At 35.1% G+C, this 27,121-nt stretch overlaps 1 protein-coding gene across 2 annotated transcripts in view; it reads left to right on the top strand.

The window, feature by feature from the left end:
- The first annotated feature begins 5,408 nt into the window (after positions 1–5,408).
- Positions 5,409–27,121, top strand: part of Remo (Remoulade) — a 180,364-nt gene continuing 158,651 nt past the window's right edge. For both annotated transcript variants that reach the window (XM_069828272.1, XM_069828271.1), the window contains exons 1-4: positions 5,409–6,148; positions 17,513–17,584; positions 22,613–22,684; positions 22,770–22,841. In XM_069828272.1, coding sequence (XP_069684373.1) covers positions 5,916–6,148; positions 17,513–17,584; positions 22,613–22,684; positions 22,770–22,841 — 449 coding nt within the window. In that variant the 5' untranslated portion in view covers positions 5,409–5,915. The remainder of the gene's footprint in view (positions 6,149–17,512; positions 17,585–22,612; positions 22,685–22,769; positions 22,842–27,121) is intronic.

Below are 27,121 nucleotides of genomic sequence, written 5' to 3'. Positions count from 1 at the left end.
TACATGTTAACATAATCTGTTCGCGTCAACATTAATTTTAAGTTTAGAATGGAAGCTATTTTGAGGTTTAATAAAGAAGAATTTATATTATGATTTCAATTTAGCACATCTACCTTCCTTAATTTTAGACAAAACACTTACCACACCACTCCTATGAAATTAGTGTACATACAATTGTGTTACTTCGTCTCTTAAGTAGTAGATAAATACAAAAATTCAGTACTCAATTGTAGTATTAAAATACAGACAAATTGAATGTCCGGGGTATCATACACGACATTATGCTTAATTATAATGTATGATTGCGAATTTAGGAATATAAGTTAAATATAGTAAACATAACCAATAATTTTCCTACGAATGGCAAGGCATTGGAGATCACTAAATTTAGACACAAAGGGGCAACTGGTACAGTAAACATAACCTATAATTTCAACATATCTAAATATCCGTGCGGTGCAATTGAAAATTATTGAATCGTGCATAAATTAATGTAACAAGAATTTCGCAATATTTAATCGAAATGAAGGCAGGTATTACACATACGAATAATGTAATTTTCACACATAAATAATATTACATCTTAAGTCGCAAGTGAATTATGTATGAAGTGTCTCATAATAATTGTTTTAAATTTGATTAATGGAATTACACTACATTTTAGAGAAACATATGTTCCTATTTATGCATTCCAACTAATTTATATGGTTGAAACGCCGCCCTTCGTGATCGGGTTAAGCGAGTTACATAGTCTGCCTTACGGTCTGTATTAGATCACGATGGCACACGATCACAGTCTATTGTTCCTAGTACTCACAGCTCTCCGAGCGGCTAGCAACTATCGCGAGAATTGCAAAAAAATCATCCCAAGCTTCGTGACTGTATATACTAGACTGTGGTAATATCATTGGGAATTTGGATGAATATTGTAATTTATTCTTCCATGGTAATATTGTGGCACCCCTTCTGGAAAGTTCTGGTCGTGTCTGGTTGCCTCGGGAGTGTGCGCTCGCATCCAGCGAGGAGAAAGGCGCGGAGAAACGAAACTCGAGCTTCGGCAGGTGCGGAGAAACGAAACTCGAGCTTCAGCAGGCGCTGAAGCGCAGTACGAGGCGAGGGGCAGGAAAACTGCTGCCCCAGCGTGGAGCGGAGAGAGCAGGGGAAGCCTCTAGAAGCGCAATCCTCTCGACGTTTCCGTAAGTCACGCGAATCGAAGTTTCGAGATATTACGGTTTAGTAATAAAAGCGCGATCAGTCAGCTGCTAGTTAGTCTTCAGTCAGCCTTCAAGTCTTGTCTTGGATAGCGGAGACGTATCCAGAGGATCTGAGTTCGAGGTGCAGTGAACTTGAGTGAGTCCGTAACTGTGGCAGCGTCTGGGCGAAGACGACACATTCGGAGGTCTTGAGTTCGAAGTGTAGTGAACTGTATTTGAAAGGCTTGAGGTTCGACGTACAGAGAACTTGAGTGAGCTAGAAGAACTAGCCAAGGCGAACGAACTGTGAAGTGAGAACTAACAGTTTTGTTCTGCACATAGTCCTTTGTGAACATTAGTTGAAATTAGGAGTACATTGTTGCTCTTCTCAATAAAAAACGTGTATTGTCATTGTCGCTGTGTGGAGTGCAGTAACGACTACTGTGTTGCTGTGTTGAGTGGAATACCCATTGTTGACGGGTGTGTGGTTTAAAGTAAAAATAAAAGTCACATCATTATTGCAACTAGATCCTCGGCTCGACTTGTGAAGACGCCTGCCCATCTACGTGATTTTTTATACCAGGGCCACTCACGGAGATTGGAACCACAGACCTAAATAGTGCATGTAAACTTAGCTCTTTCTCATTTGCTGATAAAAAGACTTCTTATAATGCTAACAAAATGGCCTCTGTCACATTAATGCATCAAAATTTTCAGTGTATTAGAAATAAGCTGTATCAATTAGAAATAATCATAAACCATGATTTAAAGAAGTTAGATATCTTATGCTGTACAGAGCACTGGCTAAACACAAAGGAAATAACATACTGTCATATTCCAGATTTCAACCTTTCAAGTTACTTCTGTCGGGACACTTACAAAAATGGAGGAACAGCTATTTTTGTGAGACAACATTTATCACATATAGAAAAAAAGAATACGTATTATCTAAACCAAGACAAAGTATTCGAACATGCTGTGACTGAAATTAGCGGTCAGGATTATAATTTAACTGTAGTGTGTGTCTATAGGTCCCCAGATGGCTGTATAAAAACCTTTTTAGAAAAGTTTGAACTTCTTTTAAATCACCTAAAAAGCAAAAAGAAACAATTAATTTTGTGCGGTGACTTCAACATAGATTTTTTAAATAGTGATGCTACCATAACAGAATTCAGATCGCTAATTCGATCATATAATCTGATAGAAACAATAGACACTCCAACTAGAATAGCCTCTAATTCTAAAACATGCCTAGACCAAATAATTATTGACCATGATTCTTATCCATTCTCAGTAGGAAATATTGATATGGGTATCGCAGACCACAATGCTATATTCTTAAATATTTATGCATTTGAAAACCCTAAACCAAATAGCATTAAGCAAATTACGTATAAAAGATCTTTTAATGATGAAAACGTTGAATATTTTAAACGTTTGCTAAGCAAAGAAAATTGGATTGAAGTAACCAACTTAACAGATGTGGATGCGAAAACAAACGAATTTATAAACTCAATAACTCATTATTTTGATGTTGCTTTTCCACTAAAAAAATGTACACTTACAAATAAGCAGTTCAACAATTCAAAAAATTGGATAACGAAGGGGATTGTAACTTCTTGTAGGAGGAAAAAGGAGTTATATAAATTGTGCCAAATTACAAATAGCCTAGATCTTAAATTACATTATAAACGATATACCAGCATATTAAAGAAAGTTATACATGCAGCTAAACTGAAATTCAATGGAGAATTCATTATGAAAGCACAGAACAGAGGTAAAGCTATATGGGAAGTTGTAAAGAAAGAAACTTGTAAAAATACCAAAGTCTCAAATCAAGACTTTTCAATAATACATAATGGTCAAACAATTCAAAATTCCTTCGAAATAGCTGAAATTTTTAATAAATTTTTTGCAAATGTAGCAGACAATCCTAATAACCAGGTAACAGGTAGTCAGGAAACAACCTTACATGGAACAGGAAATGTAAACACCATATTTCTATCTCCCGTGACTGCAGATGAAATTCTCGATATAATAAAAAAACTAAAAAATAATCTTTCCTGTGGACCTGATGACATTCCGGATGGTATTGTAAAGAAATGTGCCGTACTACTAGTAGCTCCACTAGTAAACATCTGCAATTCATCTTTAATTAGTGGTAAATTTCCCGAACAATTCAAACTCGCAAAAGTATGTCCTATATTTAAGAAGGGAGATAAACAAAATATTAACAACTATAGGCCGATATCTCTATTATCTACATTCTCCAAAATCCTTGAAAAAGTTATGTATAATAGATTAGTTCGGTTTTTAGATTGCAATGGTGCACTATCTAATGCTCAATTTGGATTTCAAAAAGGCAAAGGAATTAATAACGCCATATTCACTTTCACGGAATTTATTCTAAATTCAAAAGACAACAAGAATCAAACAGTTGGGCTATTCCTGGACCTGAGCAAAGCATTTGACACAGTTGACCACATGATACTGATCCAGAAACTACAATGGTTTGGCATAAGGGGGTTAGCTAAAAGTTGGTTTGTTTCTTACCTAAGTGCAAGGCAACAATTTGTTGAAATAGGCTCAATGAAATCATATCCCACTATCATGAAAAGCGGGGTGCCCCAGGGTTCCATACTTGGCCCAATTCTATTTCTCCTGTATATAAACGACCTTCCCTCAAGGATAACACAAGCTAAAACCGTTCTCTTTGCAGATGACACCAATATTGTTTTCAATGCTCTTGATAAAAATAATTTACAGGAGAAAATAAATGAAACCTCAAGACAACTAGAACAGTGGTTAGCTAGCAATAGACTAAAACTGAATGTCAGTAAAACCGTTTGTATGTATTTCAGTCAGAAACAACTACATGACTCCATTGAAATACTACTTAATAATACTGGAATAAAGGACGTCGATTGTACAAAATTTTTAGGGATATGGATTGATTCCAACCTCACGTGGGAAAGTCATATTCAATTCTTAACTGATAAACTAAGTCGTTTGTGTTATGCTTTCCGTGTCCTAACCAATATAACTCCCAAGGAACTACTTAGAGCAGTTTACTTTGGCTATGTTCACTCTGTATTATCATATGGGATAATTATCTGGGGGTCATCATCAAAACTTGCACAAGTGTTTAGACTGCAAAAGAGAATATTGAAAATTATAAAGAAAGTACCTATTCGCTCGGATAGTAAAAAAATATTCAAAGAGTTTGATATTTTGCCCCTACCTTGTATTTACATTCTTGAAACAGTCTGTTTCATCCACCAAAATTATGATAGTTTTAAAATAAACTCTGATTATCACAACTACAGCACAAGAACATGCAATAATTTACATTTTAATCATCATAGGTTATCCAAAAGTCTCAATAGCTTATCACATACAGGGATAAGACTTTACAACAAACTCCCTGTTGAAACTAAAGCCCTTAGCTATGCTAGATTAAAAAAGTCAGTGAAACATATTTTACTTTTCCACATGCCTTTTACTGTCAATGAGTATCTTAGTTTAGCACTCCAAATTTAGCTTACAGTAGTTAGTATCTCCTTTTGTGTTTACTGCTCTTCTTTTCTATCTGATTCATGTCTGGGGTGAGACTGCCCAAGAGGATAAGGAAACCAAGAACCTTGTACAAGTAATGGTCTGAAGAAAACTGTGGAGAATTGACTTCATTACTGAATGTATTGATTGTATATTATTTGTATATTATTGTAGATATCTTGTATGTCGGAAAAACATGTATGTAACCGCATATTTATTATGTATTCACTCTGACGATGCCATGAAATCATTGTATTTCCTAAGGCTAATAAATATCTATCTATCTATCTATCTATTGCATAGAAGTTACAATATTATAGTACATACAGTCACGAAACTCAATACGTAGGGAATATACATCCATTGACAGTTGAACTTCGGTTACTAGCCACTAGGACCGCTACTATCGCACAGGCTATTGTTCTTAGTACTCTCAGTTGCTAACCGCTTGGGGCATTGAATCGCGAGCAATACAAAAATATTTATGCTTCACGAAAAAATCTGCAAGCTTCGTGCTGTGGTACTAGACTGTGGTAATATGGTAATATTTTGCCACAGTCTAATAGATATATATATAGACTGTGATGATATGTCATAAATCGAAAATCGAGTTTCATCAAATTATCGACTATTTATAAGATCGATTCGAATACGTGTATTTGTGATCTGTTTTTGTTTTGTTTTGTATGTGACAGATATTTTGACCAATGAGAATGGAGAGTACAGCTCAGGTTTGGCTCCTGTCGGCATCCGTCAAAGAATTACAAGATCAAGGATGCTACACAGGGTGCTATTTGCTACCCCTAAGGCAACCAATGAACAAGAACCAATAGTGTTATATTACAATATGGCGTTAGAAGTAACTGTCATACCAATGTGTGTTTGGATAAATAAAGACTATAACTTTATGCAAACAGTCGAATTTAAAGACGTTCCGTAATTGGTGTTCTGCACTTGTACCGGTCTGAGATGAGCCAAGTTTGTGTGTTACTACGGTCTCATACCGTAGCTATTGTTAATGTTCGAAGTGTGTGACGTTTCTTTGAATGTTCAAAATAATATATGTACCAAGTATTTCTTACAAATTCACTATTAAAATGATTTACTTATTGTGTGCAGGTTAATTCTATTACCAGGAAATGTGTATGGTTTAACGAATTTTGCATAATGAGGCATGTAACAAAAAAGAAAATACTGTTGTTAGTGTTAGTTCAACTGCTCTGTTTTCAAGAAATTGTTTCGACAGAAGAAACTGTGTACTGCCCTTCAAAATGTGTGTGCACACAGATTCATTCTCGGCCAAAAGTAGATTACAAACTGAAGTGCGGAGGTGGAGACGAAAAAATTTCATCAATTCAGGAGCTGAATCTTCAAGATTTTTCTTTCGATATTTTTCACTTGTGAGTTTAAGTACAGTAGGCTACTTATTGTATTTTGCTCTTTAAGGATATCTAATAACAGGTTTTACCTTTTGTGTAAGAAAACCTTAGTTTATTTAAGGTGTAAAACAAGTATGGTTTATTTTCGTAGGAGTAACTTAAAGACATACAGTAGGCTACACATTATATTAATAGAGTAATTGGATTGAATTTATGACATTCTCACCAGTCTACAGCTCTGGAAAATTGCATATTTGATTTACAATGGACATCGTGTAATCAGCTTATAGCTGGACACGTATTAAGGCCGTGTCTCAAAGCTACATTTTCAGCTGAAGTGAACTAGATTATTGACTAAATAGCCGGATATGACGTCAGAAGTCATGGTCCGAAGCTACATAGTGCATAGCAATCGAGTCCGTAGTAGCTAGTCAACGAAAATGCTTGCTTGATTGATGACTTGTTCACTAAACAAACATGGATACCCCATCAGCAAATGGGGTTATGAAATCTGAAAATGCTTTGGAAGTGAAATAATGCAAATATGATGTAGAATAACACGTTAACTTTGAACACTGACATTGTTAGTACCTTCTGTACAATGTTTTAAACATTATTGTAATATATTAAGCCCTTATCTTTTCCATATAACTCGTAATGAAACTGCATTAGGACACTGCCTTCTTAATTTAGTGCTGCACCGTGATGTCATGGTTTTTAGAAAAATAATCTATGAAGAAGGCCATGTTTCAAGCATACATTTCCAAAGCTCCCTAGTGTATAGTTTACAAGTCACCTAGTTGCTAGTCACTAGTGTGTAGTATGGACTTGAGCTTTGAGACACGGCCTAAGAAGTAAGCAGTAAGGCCGTGTCTCAAAGCTACATTTTCAGCTGAAGTGAACTAGATTGTTGACTAAATAGCCGGATGTGACGTCATAAGTTATGAGCCAAAGCTACATAGTGCATAGCAATCAAGTCCGTAGTAGCTAGTAAACGAAAATGCTTGCTTGATTGTTGACTTGTTCACTAAACAAACATGGATGCCTCATCAGCAATTGGGGTTATGAAATCTGAAAATGCTTTAGAAGTGAAATAATGTAAATATATTGTAGAATAACACGTTAACTTTGAACAATGACATCGTTAGTACCTTCTGTACAATATTTTAAACATTACTGTAATATATTAAGCCCTTATCTTTTCCACATAATTCGCAATGAAACTGTATTAGGACACTGCCTTCTTAATTTAGTGCTGCACCGTGATGTCACGGTTTTTAGAAAAATAATCTATGAAGAAGGCCATGTTTCAAGCATACATGTCCAAAGCTCCCTAGTGTGTAGTTTATAAGTCACCTAGTTGCTAGTCACTAGTGTGTAGTATGGACTTGAGCTTTGAGACACAGCCTAAGCTTAATGTTTTTAAGAGCAGTGCTTAAAGAATGTAATTGCCGAACAAATTTTCTCGGCTGTTGCACTAATAGAGGATGACATCATTTTACAATGCACTCTTACCTCCAACAAACAGATTTGACGTCTACTTGTGCTGTTCTTACCCTGAAAAATTTGGTTTCCTTCTGTGCCCTCCCCCCTCCTCCTCATCTTTAATGACAAGTAACTCCATTGTCAGTATTAGCTACGGTTAGATAGAGTTTGATGAGTAGATTGGCGACAAATAGACCCACTGTTAATGCTAAGATCCATCTACTCTCTGTCAGCCTCAGCTGTTCACTATTCATATAGCCTGTTATGGTCTTCTTCATTGTACTGCCTAGTTTTCTTAAAGCTCTGAATAGCCAAGAGGAAAGTTCAGAACAGAATTAACAAAATTTCTGCATAGGCCAATTCATATCTTTTACTCAACTGATGAATTGTTTAGATAGCCTACTTACGAATTGAATTAATCTGCTTGTTATGAAGGCATATTAATTTTATATTTTTGTATAACTTTTGACTTGTTCCACACGCAAAGCAACAATGATGATGTAAGATATATGAGATAGGCCTACAATAAATGAAATGAAACAAAAGAGGATGAGACAGATAAACAAGTTCTTTACGCAAAAGTGCTCCAAGAGAATGTGAGACTCTGTTCCTTGAATTTGTAAGCTAATAGGTCTACTTCGTCTAAGTTAGCTATTGCAGAATAAATACACATGTTCTAAAATAGCCTATACCGAATGTTTCAGACCACCTGTATCAGCCTTTTTTCTCGAAAACTGTATGATACTGGTTGTTCATAAAAAAATTTTGATAACCAAAACTTTGTAAAGTTTCGATTGGTGGTTGTACCATTTCCTGTAACAAACAAACAAACAAACAAACCGGAAGTAAGGGTACCTGTGGTCAACTTCGAAATTTCAAATAAGAACATGGGTCATTGAAGGTACCATTGGAAACTACTTTTAAAAAGAAACAACTTTTACTGAAATTTTTTTTCTAACTTTTATTGTTTACTCACAAAGCAACAAAAATGGTATTTTCTGAGAAATGTTGTGTGTTGTTTATGTACGTACACTCTTCATAGAGCTTATTCGAATCTCAGTTCTGAGCAATCTCATGACATCATGGTGTTCCAAATTTCAACGATGACGTCACTGATGCTCTACCAGTGTTGCACCGGTTCCATCAGCTTGCAGAGGTGGTAGCAGCTGCCATCAGTGAATCTGATTGGTTCTTGTATAGGGCGGGAATTAGGCTAGCAGACGAATGTCATCATATAATTACTGTTGTCATGACGGTGTGTTCTGCTGTATTGTTTGTAATGAGCACAACGTAAAAACAGTATGTTAATGGCTTATGAGCGAACATGTCAATGGACCAGTTATTACTACCGGTTTAAGAAGTAAATTGTTTATGCTCTTTTCCTTGAACAAGATGACAGTACGGACATTTCGCAAAATCTTGCTAGCATAGCACAGACAACAACTTGTACAGCCACCATGATAGCCATCGAACCTTCCAGCAGTTTTGTTCCTATTTTGCTGAAGCGTGATATCTTTGTTGTCCACCAGTCCACTGAGATTCGGAATACGCTGATAGTAAGTGTTCAAAATGTCCGCCATCCTGTGCTAAACATTGTTCTGATCTCGTCCTAACATCTGTGATTGCACGGAGAACTTCAGCACATTGAGAAACCCACAGGCTTCTTTAATTCTTTGTTTCATGTTTCTGTACTTGTTGGATAAACCTGGTAGATGATGTCTTTAATTCTCCCCCACAAGAAGGATTGTCCATGACTCAGGATTGCATTATAATTAGGGACCGGGTTTTTATGTAATTACATATTATATTCCTTTCAACCTAACCATACTGTACTCCAACCACGAGAACATCTCAGGGGAATGAGACACAGAGGGGTAATGCTGTGAATGAATGTTGATGTCATAAGGTCACACACATATGTACATGCATCTCCATTGGCTATCTCTCCAAGCACAAACGATAACACTGACACACACATATTTATACTAACCTAGTTACAAAATTAGAACATGGTTAATTTCCTGGTGTTTTAATCCCTCCATACAGGAAATAACATATGCAGGAGAGCGCATGATTTTTAAACTGACGTTATAACGGTAATATTATCTATCTACTTCGCTCCAATAGATGACGCAGTAGTAAGCACATTCCTTTCACGGTTAATCTCCTGGTTGGAGAACAGTATATAGGCTAAATAACAACTCTTTGCGAATCTTGTAATTACCATGAATATATTAAAATTTGAAACTACATATTTTTACATATTTACCCCACATTACATATTATGGCTTGGTATTACATAAATCTACATATTTAGGGGTTTTATTCATTTTTACTACTCTAAAGGGAAAAAAAATTCTGCTGGGAAGTTTACAATTTGAAATACACAGATTTAAAAAGCCTTTTTACCTACCCAAGAAAGGATATATTTCGGGACGAAACATAACGTTCTTAGTTCCAGGAAGTAATAAAGGCACTCACCCCATACCGCCCAATGTAAATATGAGTGAAGAAAAGGCAACTTTTCTCGTACAACTACCTTGTATTTGTAAAAATCACTCGGCAAGTAACATTGCCTTCATTCAGTGGAGTGGGACGAGGACGACATGATTTGTGTCGAACTATAATTGTTCTGCACACGTCTTAACAAGCTGTTTCCATGCAATTTGCATCCTTACCTACCCTCTGAAAACCCGTGTCAAGCCTGACATGAGCTGCAATAAAGTAGCAAACTTTTGAAAAGAAGATGGAGTAAAGGAACAAACTGGAAAGATGTTGAAAGATTAAAATAAATAGCTTTTCAGGTTATTGCTTGACCTCTTTACTTTAAATTTAGTAGACCTATATGGAAATGGGAGTTTCCGAGCAATTAGAAAATATGGTTCTCGGCTGGAATAATCCTACCCTTCTGAATGAGACAGGAATGTCACTTTTCAAACAGTTTGTAAATGCCTATAGTTTGAGGTATCAGTAGGTACTTTGCTTCTTACAGGGAGCAGCTAAAATGTATATGTCCCACATCTCCTCTTATTTCCTCCTAATCCAGTAAAGCGAAACAGTGCTTGCATTACTGTTGTGTCATTCACTTCACTCAGTTCTCTAGTTTTAGTACTTACAGTATAAAGTGCAAGTAAGTTTATCTACCGCTTTTAACTAACTAAATGGCCTCTGTATCGTCAACCCTAATGACAAAAATAAAATCATGGATTGTGATGGACAAAGCTTTCACTACAGTTGGAAAAATAGTTGTGTGTCAAGTGTGCGGTAAAAAAAGTGGGGTGTTCTATGAAATCACAACTGGAGAGTCGTACCTATCCTATATCTGCCAGATATTGATATTAATAATATTTTCATGATTTTACATATTTTGGTGCATATTCAGCTTATTTTTCTTACATAAATATGTACATATTTCACACCTTGAAATGCTGGATAACTTTCGGTGTTGGACCCCGGACTCATTTCACCGGCATTATCACCTTCAAATCATTCAGACGCTAAATAACCTAGATGTTGACACAGCGTCGTAAAATAACCCAAAAAAAAAAACACACCTTGATATTACATAAAAATCCGGTCCCTAATCATAATACAGTGTTTAGAATTCTCAAAGACAACAAATTTCATTCATACAATATTCATCTCCATCAGGAATTTGGGAGACATAACTTCCAGACTCGTGTTGATTTCTGCAACTGGTTTCTAAACACAGACAGTGATTTTGAGCTCAGAATTCTGTGGACTGATGAGGCAACTTTCAAAAGTAATGGTCAGGTGAATCTCTACAATGCCCATTACTGGTCTCTAGTTGATCCACACTGGCTACATGAAGTGGATTACCAGCACGTGTGGAGCCTCAACACATGGTGTGGTCTCCTCAGACACTGAGTCATAGGACCATACTTTTTTAAGGAGAACTTGAATGGTGGAACGCACGCTTCTTCCAAAACATTTTGCACCAGTTGCTCCAGGATGTTCCCCTTGCGCTTTGGTTAATGATGTGGCTTCAGCAGAATGGCTGTCCGGCTCACTTTTCATGTAGGGCTCGGCGAGTTATTAACCGGTTATTTCCTCTACGGTGAATTGGACGAGGAAAACCAGTAGCCTGTCCAGCCCGATCTCCTGACTTCGCTCCAAATGACTTGGAGGAGAATTAAAGACACGATCTACCAGGTGCATTCAACAACTAGAGAAGATATGAAACAAAGAATTGGAGAAGTGTGTGTCTCAACTGTGCTGAAGTTCTCCGTGCAATCACAGATATTAGGAGGAGATCAGAACATTGTTTAGCACAGGATGGCGGACATTTTGAACACGTCTTACTATGAAGAGTGTATATACACAGTTATTTTAGTCTATATATTCTCCCTGCTAAACAACAAATATGAAAAACAGTATACTGAATTGTTCTTCACACAGGCACAAATTCAGTTAGGCCTGTGTTTATCATATATCGACAAATTGAATTCAGTGTGTGTACTGCGTGTTCTTACTTTTATATGCAGTTAATGTGTGGTCATGAATGTTTTCAGGTAGGTCTACCATTTCTGTGGCCGGGAGGAAAAAGGTCTTAAGTAAAAATTTTATACTTTTCAGGAAAGCAGTAGAAAGATTGAAATTGGTGTCAATTATAGAGTTTTTTAATTAAGAGGTTTTTCCTCGGTATTATTTGTTTATAGGCTATTTCTTCTAAAATAGATAATGTTGCTCATTTAACAATTTCCTTGATTATTTCCAAAAATAGCCGCACTTAAGCCCTTTTAAGACTAGAAGCCAAACTGAGTAGAAGGGACTATTAAACATAAAACCTTTTTCATGTCAAAATAAATGAGAAATGTAAATTATTAGGAATGCAAAATGGGTCTTAAACAATTATAGGACTGTTTACCCTGGTGCTTATAGTTTTAAAAGGAAAGAGCATCAGTATGTGATAAAATGGCTAAAATACAAATTAGACCTTTTTAATAGAGAAGTATGGAAAGTAAACATGTCATGGTTTGTAAGGAATAAAGTATTAAATATACTTAAGTCCTTTATTCTGCGTGTGCTTGATTCAAAAAGTACTTAGGACATTTGGTAACGCTCTATAAATCCAGTCAGGAGTCTTACTTGACTTTAGCCATTTTACCAGATTGTAGAGAATTGTTTCAGCTTTCAGAATATATAAAAATCTCATTTTCACAAAAAATTGACTTAAAACCTTTTTCCCCCCTGCCACAGACTTATAGTCTGCATTATGTATGAAGCTGGAATGGGTCGTCCTAAAGTTTTAATTTCCAGCTTCTCTTTCACTGAATGCAAACTGAAGAGTTTTAACAGCAAATTGAGCACTGAATTCATGTTGAAAATGTATTAAGTACCAGTAGTTGAGTTATCTATCAAGCTTAGATACATAGCAATAACAGCAATAACATTACGTAGTGTGTTACCAGCGTATAGATATTATACAGTATGGACACTTCGCATCGGTACCTTTGATGTAGCAGGACTGATTTCAGTTACCTTCAAACCAGTTTGAGCGTGAGATTCTGCTTTCTCCCAGGAGTTGGCACTGACATCACACTAGCTAGCAGTCGACACAGCAAAAATATAACACATACAATTAATACAGCTAGATACATTATGTACTCAAATAAAATAAATTGGACCAATGAAATAATAAATCCGTCATTAATTGGAAAAACAGAACTCCTATGAGAAATAAAACCATATACCTATATTATAGTGTATCTCAATAAAATAATTGTATTCCAATCGATACCATCCCATTGTGGAATCCTGGGAAACGAGAATGCGGATGCTTTAGCAAAGAAGAGCAGCATTGCCTCTTACAGATCTGTTACTAAATCTACGTATTACTCTGTGAAAAGACTTATTAAATCTACATACTTAGACTTCAAGAAACAAAATTTGATAACACAATCTCAAGGGAAAAAATGGAACTCTCTGCATCACAATCCACAGTTGATTTCCGATTTACCACTCAAATCGTCTGTAGCTGCATTTAGATTGGCAACAGGCCATGACTGTTCGGCCAAGCATCTGCATAGAATTGGAATATATCAGTCTCATAACTGTCCATTGTGCAACTCAAATCAAGAAATGGATTCGGAATATCTCAAAATCTGTGCATCAGTGGCTAACCATGACGATATCTTTGAAAAATATTGGAGTGCAAGAGGTCAAATGACTTTATTGTCAAATGCCTGGCATTAGAAAACAACAAACAACATATTATATTGTAGACAAATATTAAACGAATTTGATACATAATTTTATAATGTATTATATTATTTTATAATATAATTTATTATATATAAAATATAAAAAATTATTATTACAACTAGTTTGTCACTGAGAAATAAGGAAAAGCTCTTAACTTGAATTTATTTGAAGCAAAGCGTTACTGGATTATGCAGTAAGGTAGGCGATGTTTGGATCCTCTGTCTCAACTCTATACTCAATTATTATCTTAGCGTGTACTCGATTACACTAACCTCTAGCGCTTGAAAGTGGAACTAAACGCTGGCGCACAGAGAAACAAAACACAGGAAAATTCGCTCATTGTCCATTCTTTGTAATCCCTAATCGCTGCTGTTACTGCCACAAAAGTTGCAAGCCCACTGTCACCAGCATTCACATTACAGAGCTTAACACTTCTGGTTGGGAATTAGCTAACCTAGACGTGCACCAGTAGCGGCTTGTCGTAAAAAATATAGGTGAAGTGCTGTTCACATACAAAAATGCATGAACAGTTTCACCAATATAATGAGTAGGCCTACAATTCGTAAACTAAGTACAATATTACTAGTATTAGAACACATGCAAACAGGAAAATTAATTTATTTCAGGACTCATCCAATTTCTTGCATACCAAGTCAATCCTATCTTTTAAAGCCTCAAACCTGTCGATAATGTCTTCATAAAATGTCTGAGTTTAACTGAGGGTGGAGAGTATACTTCTATGCAAAGCTATGTGGGGTGTATTCCTGATAAAATAACATAGAGCCAGCTAATTTACCGTTGCAGGGGTGGCTGCTTGGACACAAGGAATGAGGATACTATTCTCGAGTCAGGTAGTGCATATTGTACTGTAAAACTTCACAGCCCTTACATAATAGTCCCCAGCCTTGGAGACCAGCTTCAACCCTTCGCTATTGTTGGTACCGTTAGATCTGCAAACTGGTTACTACAGTTCTCAGCGCAGGTTCTCCGTAACTGAAAGACTCAGAAACGCACTTCACTCATACAATCTTTCTTTAGTGCGTGACATCACATTACCATGAAAACAAAGTGCTGTATGAGAATGGGAGCCCAAATAATTTCACCTCTACAATAAATTTAAGTTCCAGTAGACACCGCTCGGTGCTCGTAACAGTTGACATTATTCTATTCAGCGTATGGTTACAGGTACTCTTTATACAACTAAACACTGTTCATAACGATTGAAAAGAAAACTTTTCTTTATTTTAGAAATACGGTACCAGTAATAACTAGAATTAATCATTAATAGGAGATAAAATTGTGTTTTACATGTAAATAGGTGAAGTGGCACTTCACCTACTTCACCTGAATAACTGCCCCTGACTTGCACATATGAGAAACGAGTAAGAATTCCAGTCATCTTCTGGGTGACAGAGCAGTTCCCACACCTTGATAAACTGAATGGAAATGAGTTGTATCATGTGATTCAGAGAGTTTTAAATGAGTCGTTGCTCAGTAAGAAGTAACTGAAATGCTGTTGGGAGAAGTAGTTCTAACTATTCTATTTCGAGTCAAAATAAAACAATAAAAGTGGTGGTTGAGCAAACCTGCAACCAGGCCAGAAACCGTCAGTCTGTGTTAATTATTTGTGTATGCATATTTGATAGAATAGTCATATGAGGCAATTTAAAGCCCTATGCAGTTCCTAAAATGTATTAGGCTACTTTTTGATATATTTATCATCACCACCACTGCCGCCACCTCTACCACCTCTTCTGTTGTTGTAATCCTCATAATTATTTACTAATGTATTCATTATCATCATCACCATTGTTATATAATTATTTTTGATATTCTACCTATATCATTATCATTGTAATTTTTTCGTTACAATTTCGAATTTCAGGTCCATCTTCATGCATATAGTGGGTTCTAGAGTTACACATTTATTTACAGTTTATTTAAAGTGCTAGTGAAAGTTTAGAGTTTGTTCTTGAGTCATCCACTTCTCACATACTGCAGTGAATTTGTGGCATGACATAACTATTATGAAAATCAAAATTGATATTAGCACTAATAAAAATATGGAAGCTAAATAATTTTAATATAAACACTAGGTTTGATCACACCATCTGTTTGAAATGCTGTCTGTTCAGATGTAGACAATCTTGGCATAATTTTGAGAAGTCACTGACTACTAAAGATCATTTTAAACATGTTACAAAGACCACATCACAGCCACAACCAAATCACAAAACACTGCCACATATGCAGAAAACATCACAAATACTAACCACACCTACAGCAACATAGACACAGACATGTAAATTCTACATCTCCAATCCAAAAACCAGAAACTAAACACGCTAAAACAGTACGAAATATATAGACACACAAAAACACACCCTCATCAAATCCTCAACACACAACTCAGTTTCAGAACACACACACTATTTGACTCCACATTACACTACACAAATGCATCCCCACAGGAAACAGAATCAGAGGGCGCGAAGACCACCCAGTTCTGAAGATGGCCCCTAGGTCGAAACTAGTCAACAAGATAACCTAGTTAATTAATACGTGAAAGCATATATATATATATACTTTATATTCCGAAATAAAAATCGTTGTAATTTGTTACATTGTTATCCCTTTGTTGTACATAAATTATAGAGAACATTTTTAGGTGAATCTTCTAGTTCAGAATCACTCTCGTCAAGTTTCTTCTCAGTGAGCACATCTTTATTTGATTCGTTTTTGTTCAATATTGACTCAATTTCTTCAAACTGATTACTATTTTTTGTAGTTTTTGCATGAAGTGCAATCACTTAGGTACTTGTGAAAAACATCTTCTTACTTCTCTGATAGATTCTCTGTTAATAGGCCTAGGCCTATACAGAGGAACAGGGGATCGATAAGTTTCAGCCCACCTCAGATGGTAATGAATTTCATGATCAACTTTATTTTGTCTTTAATATTATCTTTTCTTATGATTTACTTTTTAAGTCTGTACACAATATAAAGAAGTATAAAAATCTCCCTTGTACTGTGGTCTGTAGCTATGTTAATATATGAGAGAATCAAATGCAAAACTCGCCTTATCCAGGTAAAGTGATTTGTCAGAAAACAGGAAAAACCGTTATGGATATGGACAGTTTTGGATTTGATAGTAGTTTTCTGAGCTCTATGGAAGAGGAATTAGACAAGATTTGCACAAACCGACTATGTCAGTAGATAGAGTGCTGCAAGAAGTATAACATCCCATACCGTATGCAACTCTTTTTTTTTTTTTTTTTAAATTTTGGATAAGGTGAGTTTTGCACTTGATAGCCCATATGGTAGATTGGTCCCTCTAGCTGATCAGAAATAGGAGAGGGTGAAGTGTTTCTTGAAATTGTCCTGAGGAATAAAACGACATTTTTGGGGACGTATGTTACAGTAGATAAAACAATTCACCTCTGCGATCCTGAAACCAAAAAAATCAATCAAAACATTAAAGGCATTCTTCTGCTACCTGAAAAACTTTAGAATGCAGAAATCATATTGGAAAGTTAATTACAGCTTAATCTATCTATCTCTCTCTCTCTCTCTCTCCTTTTTTTTTACAGAAGTAATTAAAATTATTGATTGTAATACTTCATCTTAATGTCAAATTTTCTCTTCATAATTTAATATCGACTTTGTTTTTTTCAGGGATCTTTCTGACAATAACATCACACATTTACAGCAGGAAGCATTCACGTATCTTCTATCATTACAGAAACTGTAAGTTGAATATTAAAGTGAGTTATAGCTACAAACATAGAATATGAATTGTTCTTGGCTTCTTACCTAAGCACTTTCATTCCACAGATAATGTCAGTGGATGAGTGTAAACGAATTTTTATCATGCATACAGTACATTAAGAAATATTTGCCTACAACATTAATATACATTTTATGTAAATTAAATAAACAATAATTAAGGGAATATTTATATTATGTATATATACATACTGGTCTCCGAGAATTAATTTTGGGATTTCATGAGGTTGCTGTGAAGTAACTATTATGTGTAATGTTGAACGTCCTTTTATTTAATTCAGTAACTCATGAAGATAGCTTTCAAATGGTTTTATTTTCTGTCATTGTTGTCTTAATAAATTTATTTATATGTGATATAAGTGCATTAAAATGAGTCAAGACGGTAGACGTGTTTATGTGATTACAGTTTGTTCTGTGATGTTTACCATGCAATAAAAAGCTACATGTGTCTTACTGCTTACTACTCAGTGAAACTTACAGCAGAGTCCGTATAGGCCAGTTTCTATCTGATGCTTTTCAAGTTCATTGTGCGCTAAAGCAAGGAAATGCACTATTACCTTTACTTTTTAACTTCGCTCTAGAATATGCCATTAGGAAAGTTCAGGATAACAGACAGGGTTTGAAATTGAACGAGTTACATCAGCTTCTTGTCTATGCGGATGACGTGAATATGTTAGGAGAAAATCCACAAACGATTAGGGAAAACACGGAAATTTTACTTGAAGCAAGTAAAGCAATAGGTTTGGAAGTAAACTCCGAAAAGACGAAGTATACGATTATGTCTAGTGACCAGAATTATGTACGAAATGGAAACAAAAATTGGAGATTTATCCTTCGAAGAGGTGGAATATCTTGGAGCAACAGTAACAAATATAAATGACACTCGGGAGGAAATTAAACGCAGAATAAATATGGGAAATGCCTGTTATTATTCAGTTGAGAAGCTTTTGTCATCTAGTCTGCTGTAAAAAAATCTGAAAATTAGAATTTATAAAACAGTTATATTACCAGTTGTTCTGTATGGTTGTGAAACTTGGATCGTCACTTTAAGAGAGAAACAGAGATTAAGGGTCTTTGAGAACAAGGTTCTTAGGAAAATATTTGGGGCTAAGAGGGATGAAGTTACAGGAGAATGGAGAAAGTTACACAACACAGAACTGCACGCATTGTATTCTTCATCTGACATAATTAGGAACATTAAATCCAGACATTTAAAATGGGCAGGGGATGTAGCACGTATGGGCAAATCCAGAAATGCATATAGAGTGTTAGTTGGAAGACTAGAGGGAAAGAGATCTTTGAGGAGGCCGGGACGTAGATGGAAGGATAATATTAAAATTGATTTGAGGGAGGTGGGATATGATGATAGAGACTGGATTAATCTTGCACAGAATAGGGACTGATGGCGGTCTTATGTGAGGGGGACAACGAACCTGCGGCCATTTATAAGTAAGTAAGTAAGTGTCTTACTGCTGGCAGAACGCAAATCTATGATTCTGATACAACAGTGATTCACACGAATACCCGAAGAGGATCTACATGTGAGAACAATATCTGGCAATGGTACAGACAGCACCTGGAGACTGGTAACTTAGTGTGTGGAAAGGAAAAATTGCAGAAAGACCTAGAACATAGAAGCAAATGTGGAAAGAATCTGACAGTTCTATGTTCGGAGTTCTCAAAAGTCCTTTGCACGTCATAATCAACAATTAGGTCTTCCTGAATCGGCTGTATTTGACATTATGTGAAAGAGACTGACGTTACATGCCCATAAAATTTAATTGTTGCATGGAATCAAGCAACTTTTGAGGACTCCAAACAACAGGACTGTCAGATACTTTCCACATTTTCTTCTGATGTTCTGGATCTTCCTTCTTTTTTCCCTTTTGTACAGTACTGGTCTCCTGGAACTGTTTGAACCATTGCCGGATGTTCTCATGTGGTGGATCCCTGTTGGAGTACTCTCATCTGAATCACTGTTGTACAAGAATCAGAGATTTGTGTTCCACCAGCCATAATCAGACTGATCTTTCTTGTATGATAAGCATCACAGAACAACCTGTTATCACAAAAACAATAATATCCTCACTGATTTATCAGTGTACTTATTTCAGCAAATAAATGTAACAACACTGACTTTATTATTTCGACAACAACAATAACGAAATAAAACACATGTACGCAATCTTTTTGAGTTACAGAATCTTAAATGTAAGCACTTTTAATCCATAATACATACTTCACAGTAACCTTACGCATTCCATATTCATTCTTGGATAGGGTTGGTTTGCCCCTAATTTTTAACAGTCTCTTGGCTCCCGTATTTTTCTTCTCTTCGAGCATTTTTCTCCCATATATTTGCGTAATGTAAAAATCTTTATGCTAAACATTTAATTTTGCCGTGAATGATGATGATTTATATGATGAATTAATTTTGTTCTTCAGAGCTCCATTAAAATGTACAGTTTTTGCAGAAGGCAATGAATGCTTGCCAGAAATAGGTTTTAGTGCTCACCAGTTTAAAATCAAGCAATGTTAATATTATAAAATTGGAAAAAAACTGGCTAGTTTTGTTCTAAGAATATCAAGTACTAATGCTCATATAAAGAGGGTGTTTTATCTCATAAACAATAATTCAGAACGAAAGCACAACACATATTAGATCAGAGCTGCAAACTACAGTCGACTTCAACTATTACGTGAGACAAATCTATCTCAAAATGCTCTTAATTTAAGCCTAGCTGCCAAAGTGCAGAATAATGTTGTTTTTTTTTTTTTGTAACTAAACTGAATAATTTGCCCATTTTCTATGTAAAATTTTGTTGATTGCTTAATCTCCCGTATTTTCTTCAAAAAAAGTTGGCAACCCTATTCTTGGAGATCATGTATTTCAAGAAGAAATTAAGGGAGTATCTATTAAAAATTAATTTCTAAGAATGGTTCATTTTTAGCTCTTTCTGAAGTTTAAAATAAACAATGTCTATTATGTAATTTGAAATTGGAGTAAAGAAATGCAATTTGTTATGTGTCTGTATCATAAAACTTGTTTTAAATGAAGCAGATAGTATAAGAACAACTTTCTCTCAAGGATGTTGATAAACAGAGTATTATTTTGTGTTCTATTATGCTGTAGATATAACCTTACTAAAGAACGCAGTAAAGAGATAGATTTAATTTATGAATGAGACATATAGTGTAGGACTGAAAGTATAGTTGTCACGTCATGAGATAGCAGAAAAAATGTTCTAGACGGGGCAGGGGAAGAAGCCATGGCGCATGTGCATAGTATTGTTAATCATAGTATTCTATGGCTTTCCCCTGCCCTGCCTTTTCTCTGCCATCTCGTGGTGCGACAACTATAACTTGCATTGGATGACAAGAGTGTAAGGTTTGCTAATTATAATTACCTGAACTTTAGATTCGAAAATAGGCCCACAGGATGCTATAAAAATATATTGAACGAAATTGAACTGGTGAACAAAAAGCTATGTCTATATTTTGTATTGAATGTTTCCTGTAAATTGAAGTCTTTATTAACAGAGCAGTGTATATTGGAGAGTACCACATTCTTTTGATATGACAAATGCCGACGCTGCGGCCATATTTACTCCTGCAGAGACTCAGTACAATGCAAGACTTGCGTAGAAACACAGGTTTATAGTGTGATATTCCATTGTTATCTTGAATGTCGTGTTGTGCAGTTGGTCAATGTGTGATGAAATTATCATTGTACAAAATTAGTATCAAGTCACAAACAAGAGGAGGAATATATTTAAATGATTAATTTTCTCGACATATTTTCACTGCGGGCTAAAGCAAGGAGATGCACTATCACCTTTACTTCTTAACTTTGCTCTAGAATATGACTTTAGGAAAGTTCAGGGTAACAATAAAGCGAACTTCAAATATCTTATGCTAGATAGATGCAGCCAGGATGCGTTAGAAAATTTATTTTCTACTGTCCATTCCATAAATTCAATCCCGGATGCAAAAGAATTCAGAACCGCATTACGATTTCTCAATTTTTCTCAAGAACGAAACATGGAAGTTACGCAGTTTGCGATTCTGAACAATTAGATGAGTTTCTAGGTACAGATGTAAGTAAACCCCAAACAGAAAGGTCTAGTGAAGATTAAAGTGAGCAAAAGGAAATTGATATAGGCTAAATTGTAATTTAACTGAAAATATAAATACTGACTTCAGTGAACAAGCTCTTTACTATTTGTTGGGATCAGTTTTGTTCAAAATAAAACAAAATAAGTTAAATAGTATTTGTGAAAAGTGTTTTTCATCTCTAATAACTGATAACAGGGGTGAATCTATAAGTTTTATTAGCACATTAATGACTGTCAAGTCGTACAAGGAAATATCTCGTATATACCCTTGTAAATTCGTGTTTGATATAATTATAAATGCAGAAAAATGTGAAACGTTGGTAGAAAATGAGTTGACACTAAAGGATTTGAAGTCTTTATTCATTAACACTTCAACTCATACGTTCCCAACTTGTTATAATATTTTTGAAAAAGTCTTATCACTGTATTTTAGGACTAGAATATATTTATTGTTAAGAAAATTTTCTGTTATAGCAAATGCACTACAACAATCTGCTAAATATTACAGTCGAAGTGTTGGTATGAGAATTGCAGTAGAAAATTGCTGATGTTATCCCTATTGAAATGGACATAAGATAAATAAAATATTGTTATCTCTAATGAGTCATTTCACTATGACAATAATGTTTATTAATCCATGTCTACTGTATTCAATAAACCACAACAACATGTATGATATCACCTTAATGACCTTCGTTCTAGCATTACTGCTTATGCTTCTGTGCCAAGCAAGGAGTAAATATGGCTGCCACCACCCAGAATGCGGTACTCTCCAATATACACTGCTCTGTATATTCAAAAAGGTGACTTTGTACATAAGTGTCACGTATTTTATTAATTAAGGTAATTAAGAGAATATTATTTTTTGTTGCAGAAACTTGAGCAGAAGTCACATCTATAGTATTGAAAACGAAGCATTTGCAAATTTAACAAACCTTAAAAGACTGTAAGTATTAATTTTAATATAATTAAATTTATATAGATAAGCTTGTATCTAATTACTATTTAAAATTATACTTTTGTTCTTTCAGGGATTTATATGGCAACAGACTGAAGTTCATTAATATACATACATTTGCAGGATTGGAGAATTTAGAGAAGTTGTAAGTGAAAACTTTACTTTGTAATTCACTCTAAAATAGTGGTGACCAAAGCTCGAACAACAGTGTTTACATGTGAGAGAAAGCTTATGAAATAAGGAGACAGGGAAGAGGTACTTGATGTTAAAACTACAAATAGTGGTGGATTGTGCACCGACATTGAGTCCTTCATCAACTTTGTGGATAAAAATTGCAAGCTTTGCTGTATCAGTAGTGTCACTTCTGTCGTCAATAACTAAGGAAATAATACACTTTTTTTTAAATCAGAAATCTCCTGAATCCTTCTCTGGATACTTTGCCGAGAAATATTGCATAGTTTTTCAAAATTAACAACTTCTTTTGGACAAATTATTTCAGCCACTTTAATCATTACCCTTTGTAGAAACTCTCCTTCATTAAAAGGCTTAAGAGCACAAGCTGTTTTCCACGCCACTAGATAACTGGCTTCCTTACATTTATTTGTCTTTCTCTTCCTGGCATTGATTTAAGGCTGATTTCAGTTCCTGGAGTTCAATAGTTCATTCCATTCCTACCATAGCATATAATACTGAATCAGTTTTTCTGTTATATTAGTATTGTTATTAAATGAATAACTAGTAAATAACTGATAATAGTTACCCTCATCTAAAGCTTAAAAGCTTAATGTTGAGATGTAGTCTTGTGATTTTATCCTTTAAGGCAAGAGATCTAAGAATTAAAAAATCCATTAATATTCATGCATGTATAGAAGAATTATAGTAACACTTACTGCTCAGTAATAATAATAATAGTAACAGTAATAATGGTAATAGTAATAATAATAGTGATGATGATGATGATGATGATGATGATGATGATTTACGGCTCTTAAGAAACCCGCAGGTTCATTGCCACCCTCACATAAGCCTGCCATCGGTCTCTATCCTGAGCAATATTAATCCAGTCTCTAGCATCATATCTCATCTCCCTCAAATCCATTTTTATATTATCTTCTCATCTACGTCTTGCCCTCCCCAAAGGTCTTTTTCCCCTCCATCCTCCCAATTAACACTGTATATGCATTTCTGGATTTGTCCATATATGCTACGTGCCCTGCCCATCTCAAATGTCTGGACTTAATGTTCCTAATTATGTCAGGTGAAGAATGCAGTGCGTGCAGTTCTACATTGTGTAACTTTCTCCATTCTCTTGTAACTTCATCCCTTTTAGTCCCAAATATTTTCCTAAGGACCTTATTCTCAAACACCCTTAATCTCTGTTCCACTCTCAAAGTGAGAGTCCAAGTTTCACAACCATACAGAACAACCGGTAATATAACTGTTTCATAAATTCTAACTTTCAGATTTTTTGACAGTAGACTAGATGACAAAAGCTTCTCAACTGAATAATAACAGGCATTTCCTATATTTATTCTGTGTTTAATTTCCTCCCGAGTGTCATTCATATTTGTTACTGTTGCTCCAAGATATTTGAATTTTTCTACCTCTTCAAAGGATAAATCTCCAATTTTTATACTTCCATTTCGTAGAATATTCTGGTCACGAGACATAATCATATACTTAGTCTTTTCGGGATTTACTTCCAACCCTATCGCTTTACTTGCTTCAAGTAAAATTTCCGTGTTTTCCCTAACCATTTGTGAATTTTCTCCTAAAATATTCACGTCATCCGCATAGACAAGAAGCTGATGTAACCCGTTCAATTCCAAACCCTCTGTGTTATCCTGAACTTTCCTAATGGCATATTCTAGAGCGAAGTTAAAAAGTAAAGGTGATAGTACATCTCCCTGCTTTAGCCCGCAGTGAATTGGAAAAGCATCAGATAGAAACTGGCCTATATGGACTCTGCTGTAAGTTTCACTAAGACACATTTTAATTAATCGAACTAGCTTCTTGGGAGTACCAAATTCAATAAGAATATTATATAAAACTTCTCTCTTAACCGAGTCATACGCCTTTTTGAAATCTATGAATAACTGATGTACTGTACCCTTATACTCCCATTTTTTCTCCAATATCTGTTGAATACAAAAAATCTGATCAATAGTCGATCTATTACGCCTAAAACCACACTGATGATCCCCAATAATTTCATCTACATATGGAGTTAATCTTCTCAAAAGAATATTCGACAAAATTTTGTATGACGTCAACAAAAGTGATATTCCTCGAAAGTTACTACATTTTAGCCATGTCCCCCTTCTTAAAAATAGATACGATTATGGACTCCCTCCATTGTTCTGATACAATTTCCTTTTCCCAAATTGCAAGTACAAGTATATAAATTTTGCTAGATAATGCCCTTCCACCCTCTTGTATTAATTCTGCTGGAATTTGATCAATACCTGGAGACTTGTACTTTTTCAGATTTTCTATCGCAATTTCGACTTCAGAAAGTGTGGGTTCCGGTATAAATGGCTCAGCAGTTTGTATTTGACTTTCGTCCCGATCATAATAATAATAATAATAATAATAATAATAATAATAATAATGATAGTAATGATAATAATGATAATAATAATAATACTTACTTAAGGCTTTTAAGAAACCTGCAGGTTCATTGCCGCCCCCACATAAGCCCGTCTTTGGTTCCTATCCTATGCAAGATTAATCCAGTCTCTATCATCATATCCCACTTCCCATTTTTATATTATCTTCCCATCTACGTCTCTGCCTCCCCAAAGGCCTTTTTCCCTCTGGCCTCCCAACTAATACTCTATATGCATTTCTGGATTTGCCCATACGTGCTATGTGCCCTGCCCATCTCGAACGTCTGGATTTAGTGTTCCTAATTATGTCAAGTGAAGAATACAATGCGTGCAGTTCTCAGTAATAATAATAATAATAATAATAATAATAATAATAATAATATCTGTTATGCCTGTGTATTCAGCATGACAATTGCTGTAATATCTTTTGATGTTGCGTCTATATACTAATAATTGAACTGTTAAATAAAGCAAACATATTACTTTTCTCTAACACACCAACAAGAAAATCTCCTTCCCATTGTGTACGAAATCTTCTCGTCCATATTGTAGAGACAGAGGGTTTGGAGATCGACATGATACCGTCACTGCTTGTCTTCAGTGCATAGAACAAAGTACAGCAAACTCCTCTAACCTGTTTACAGTATATGTCTGTGGTTACACAATGTAAGCACGATACCAGCTTTTGTCACTGCTGTTCTAAAATAATTATTTTTATTTATTTTCTTTACATAAAATGTCCCAGGTATAAAATATTTAGCTCTTCTCGTCCTTACCTGGAGTAATATTTTGTATGCTGTATCCTGAAACTCCCAAGTATTGTTGCTTAAGACATGGTTCCTTCTCAGTTTATAAGTTCAATATTTTCCTCGAGATAATGCAGTATAATCTCGACTATTCATTTTAATGAACAGAACAGTGAACGGATAATAAAAAAGCTGATAATCCATATTATAATTTTTTGCTACCTGACATAGTTCCCGAAATTCAACACAATGCTAGGTGGGCACTGGTCCCATACACTGACCGGAATTTCATGAGAAAATTTGAAACAGCACTCCTTTCATATTATTAATTTTAATAGACTTAACCGAGTGAATTTGCTCAGATGGTAATGTTTAAAGACTCACATTCGAAGAGGTTCTAGGTTCAAACCCTGTGGCAGACCAATCTGACTGGAGTTTCTCATGGCTTCCCTCAGTCATAAAAGCAAATGCTGGATTGGAAATTTACTTACCATGTTCATCACCTCCGTATCATAAACATTAATCAAAATCTAAAATTAGTTACATAAACACAAACCATCTATAACACATAACAGAACAACAATAACAAAAATGGCCTACTGATATTCCAATGATCTTACACATATATGATAAACTTAAATCTATCTGATGACATTGACAAATGAGATGCTTTTAAAAAGTATGTTATTTTCCTGCACTTTTCTATTGCTAATTTTCTTTTATATGTCTATTATAAGCTTACTAATAAAATTACTAAGCAATATTCGAGCAAGGGGGCGCGAAGTGAAATTTTTATGGTAGTCGAAAGGGAGTGAAAGTGTTTATTTAACTTGACAGTGAACGAAATTAAATTTGTGCACCTATCGAAGTTACACAGTCGTGGTTGGCACAATTCAGAAAGTGGTAATTATGAGTCATTACTATACACTACTTAAAAAGTGCTTTCATTTTTGACAACAGATAATGCACAGAATGGTTACTTGAGAGATGGATGAACAAGTATCTGAATTCACCAGCTGTGATTAAACCTATGAACTTGAACTAGCATTAAGTTTCAACGAATTCTCATA

Source organism: Periplaneta americana, chromosome 6 (genome assembly GCF_040183065.1).
Source record: "Periplaneta americana isolate PAMFEO1 chromosome 6, P.americana_PAMFEO1_priV1, whole genome shotgun sequence".
Taxonomy (NCBI): Eukaryota; Metazoa; Arthropoda; class Insecta; order Blattodea; family Blattidae; genus Periplaneta; species Periplaneta americana.
The sequence above is the reverse complement of the archived record's forward strand: the minus strand, read 5'-3'. Positions and strand labels throughout refer to the sequence as shown.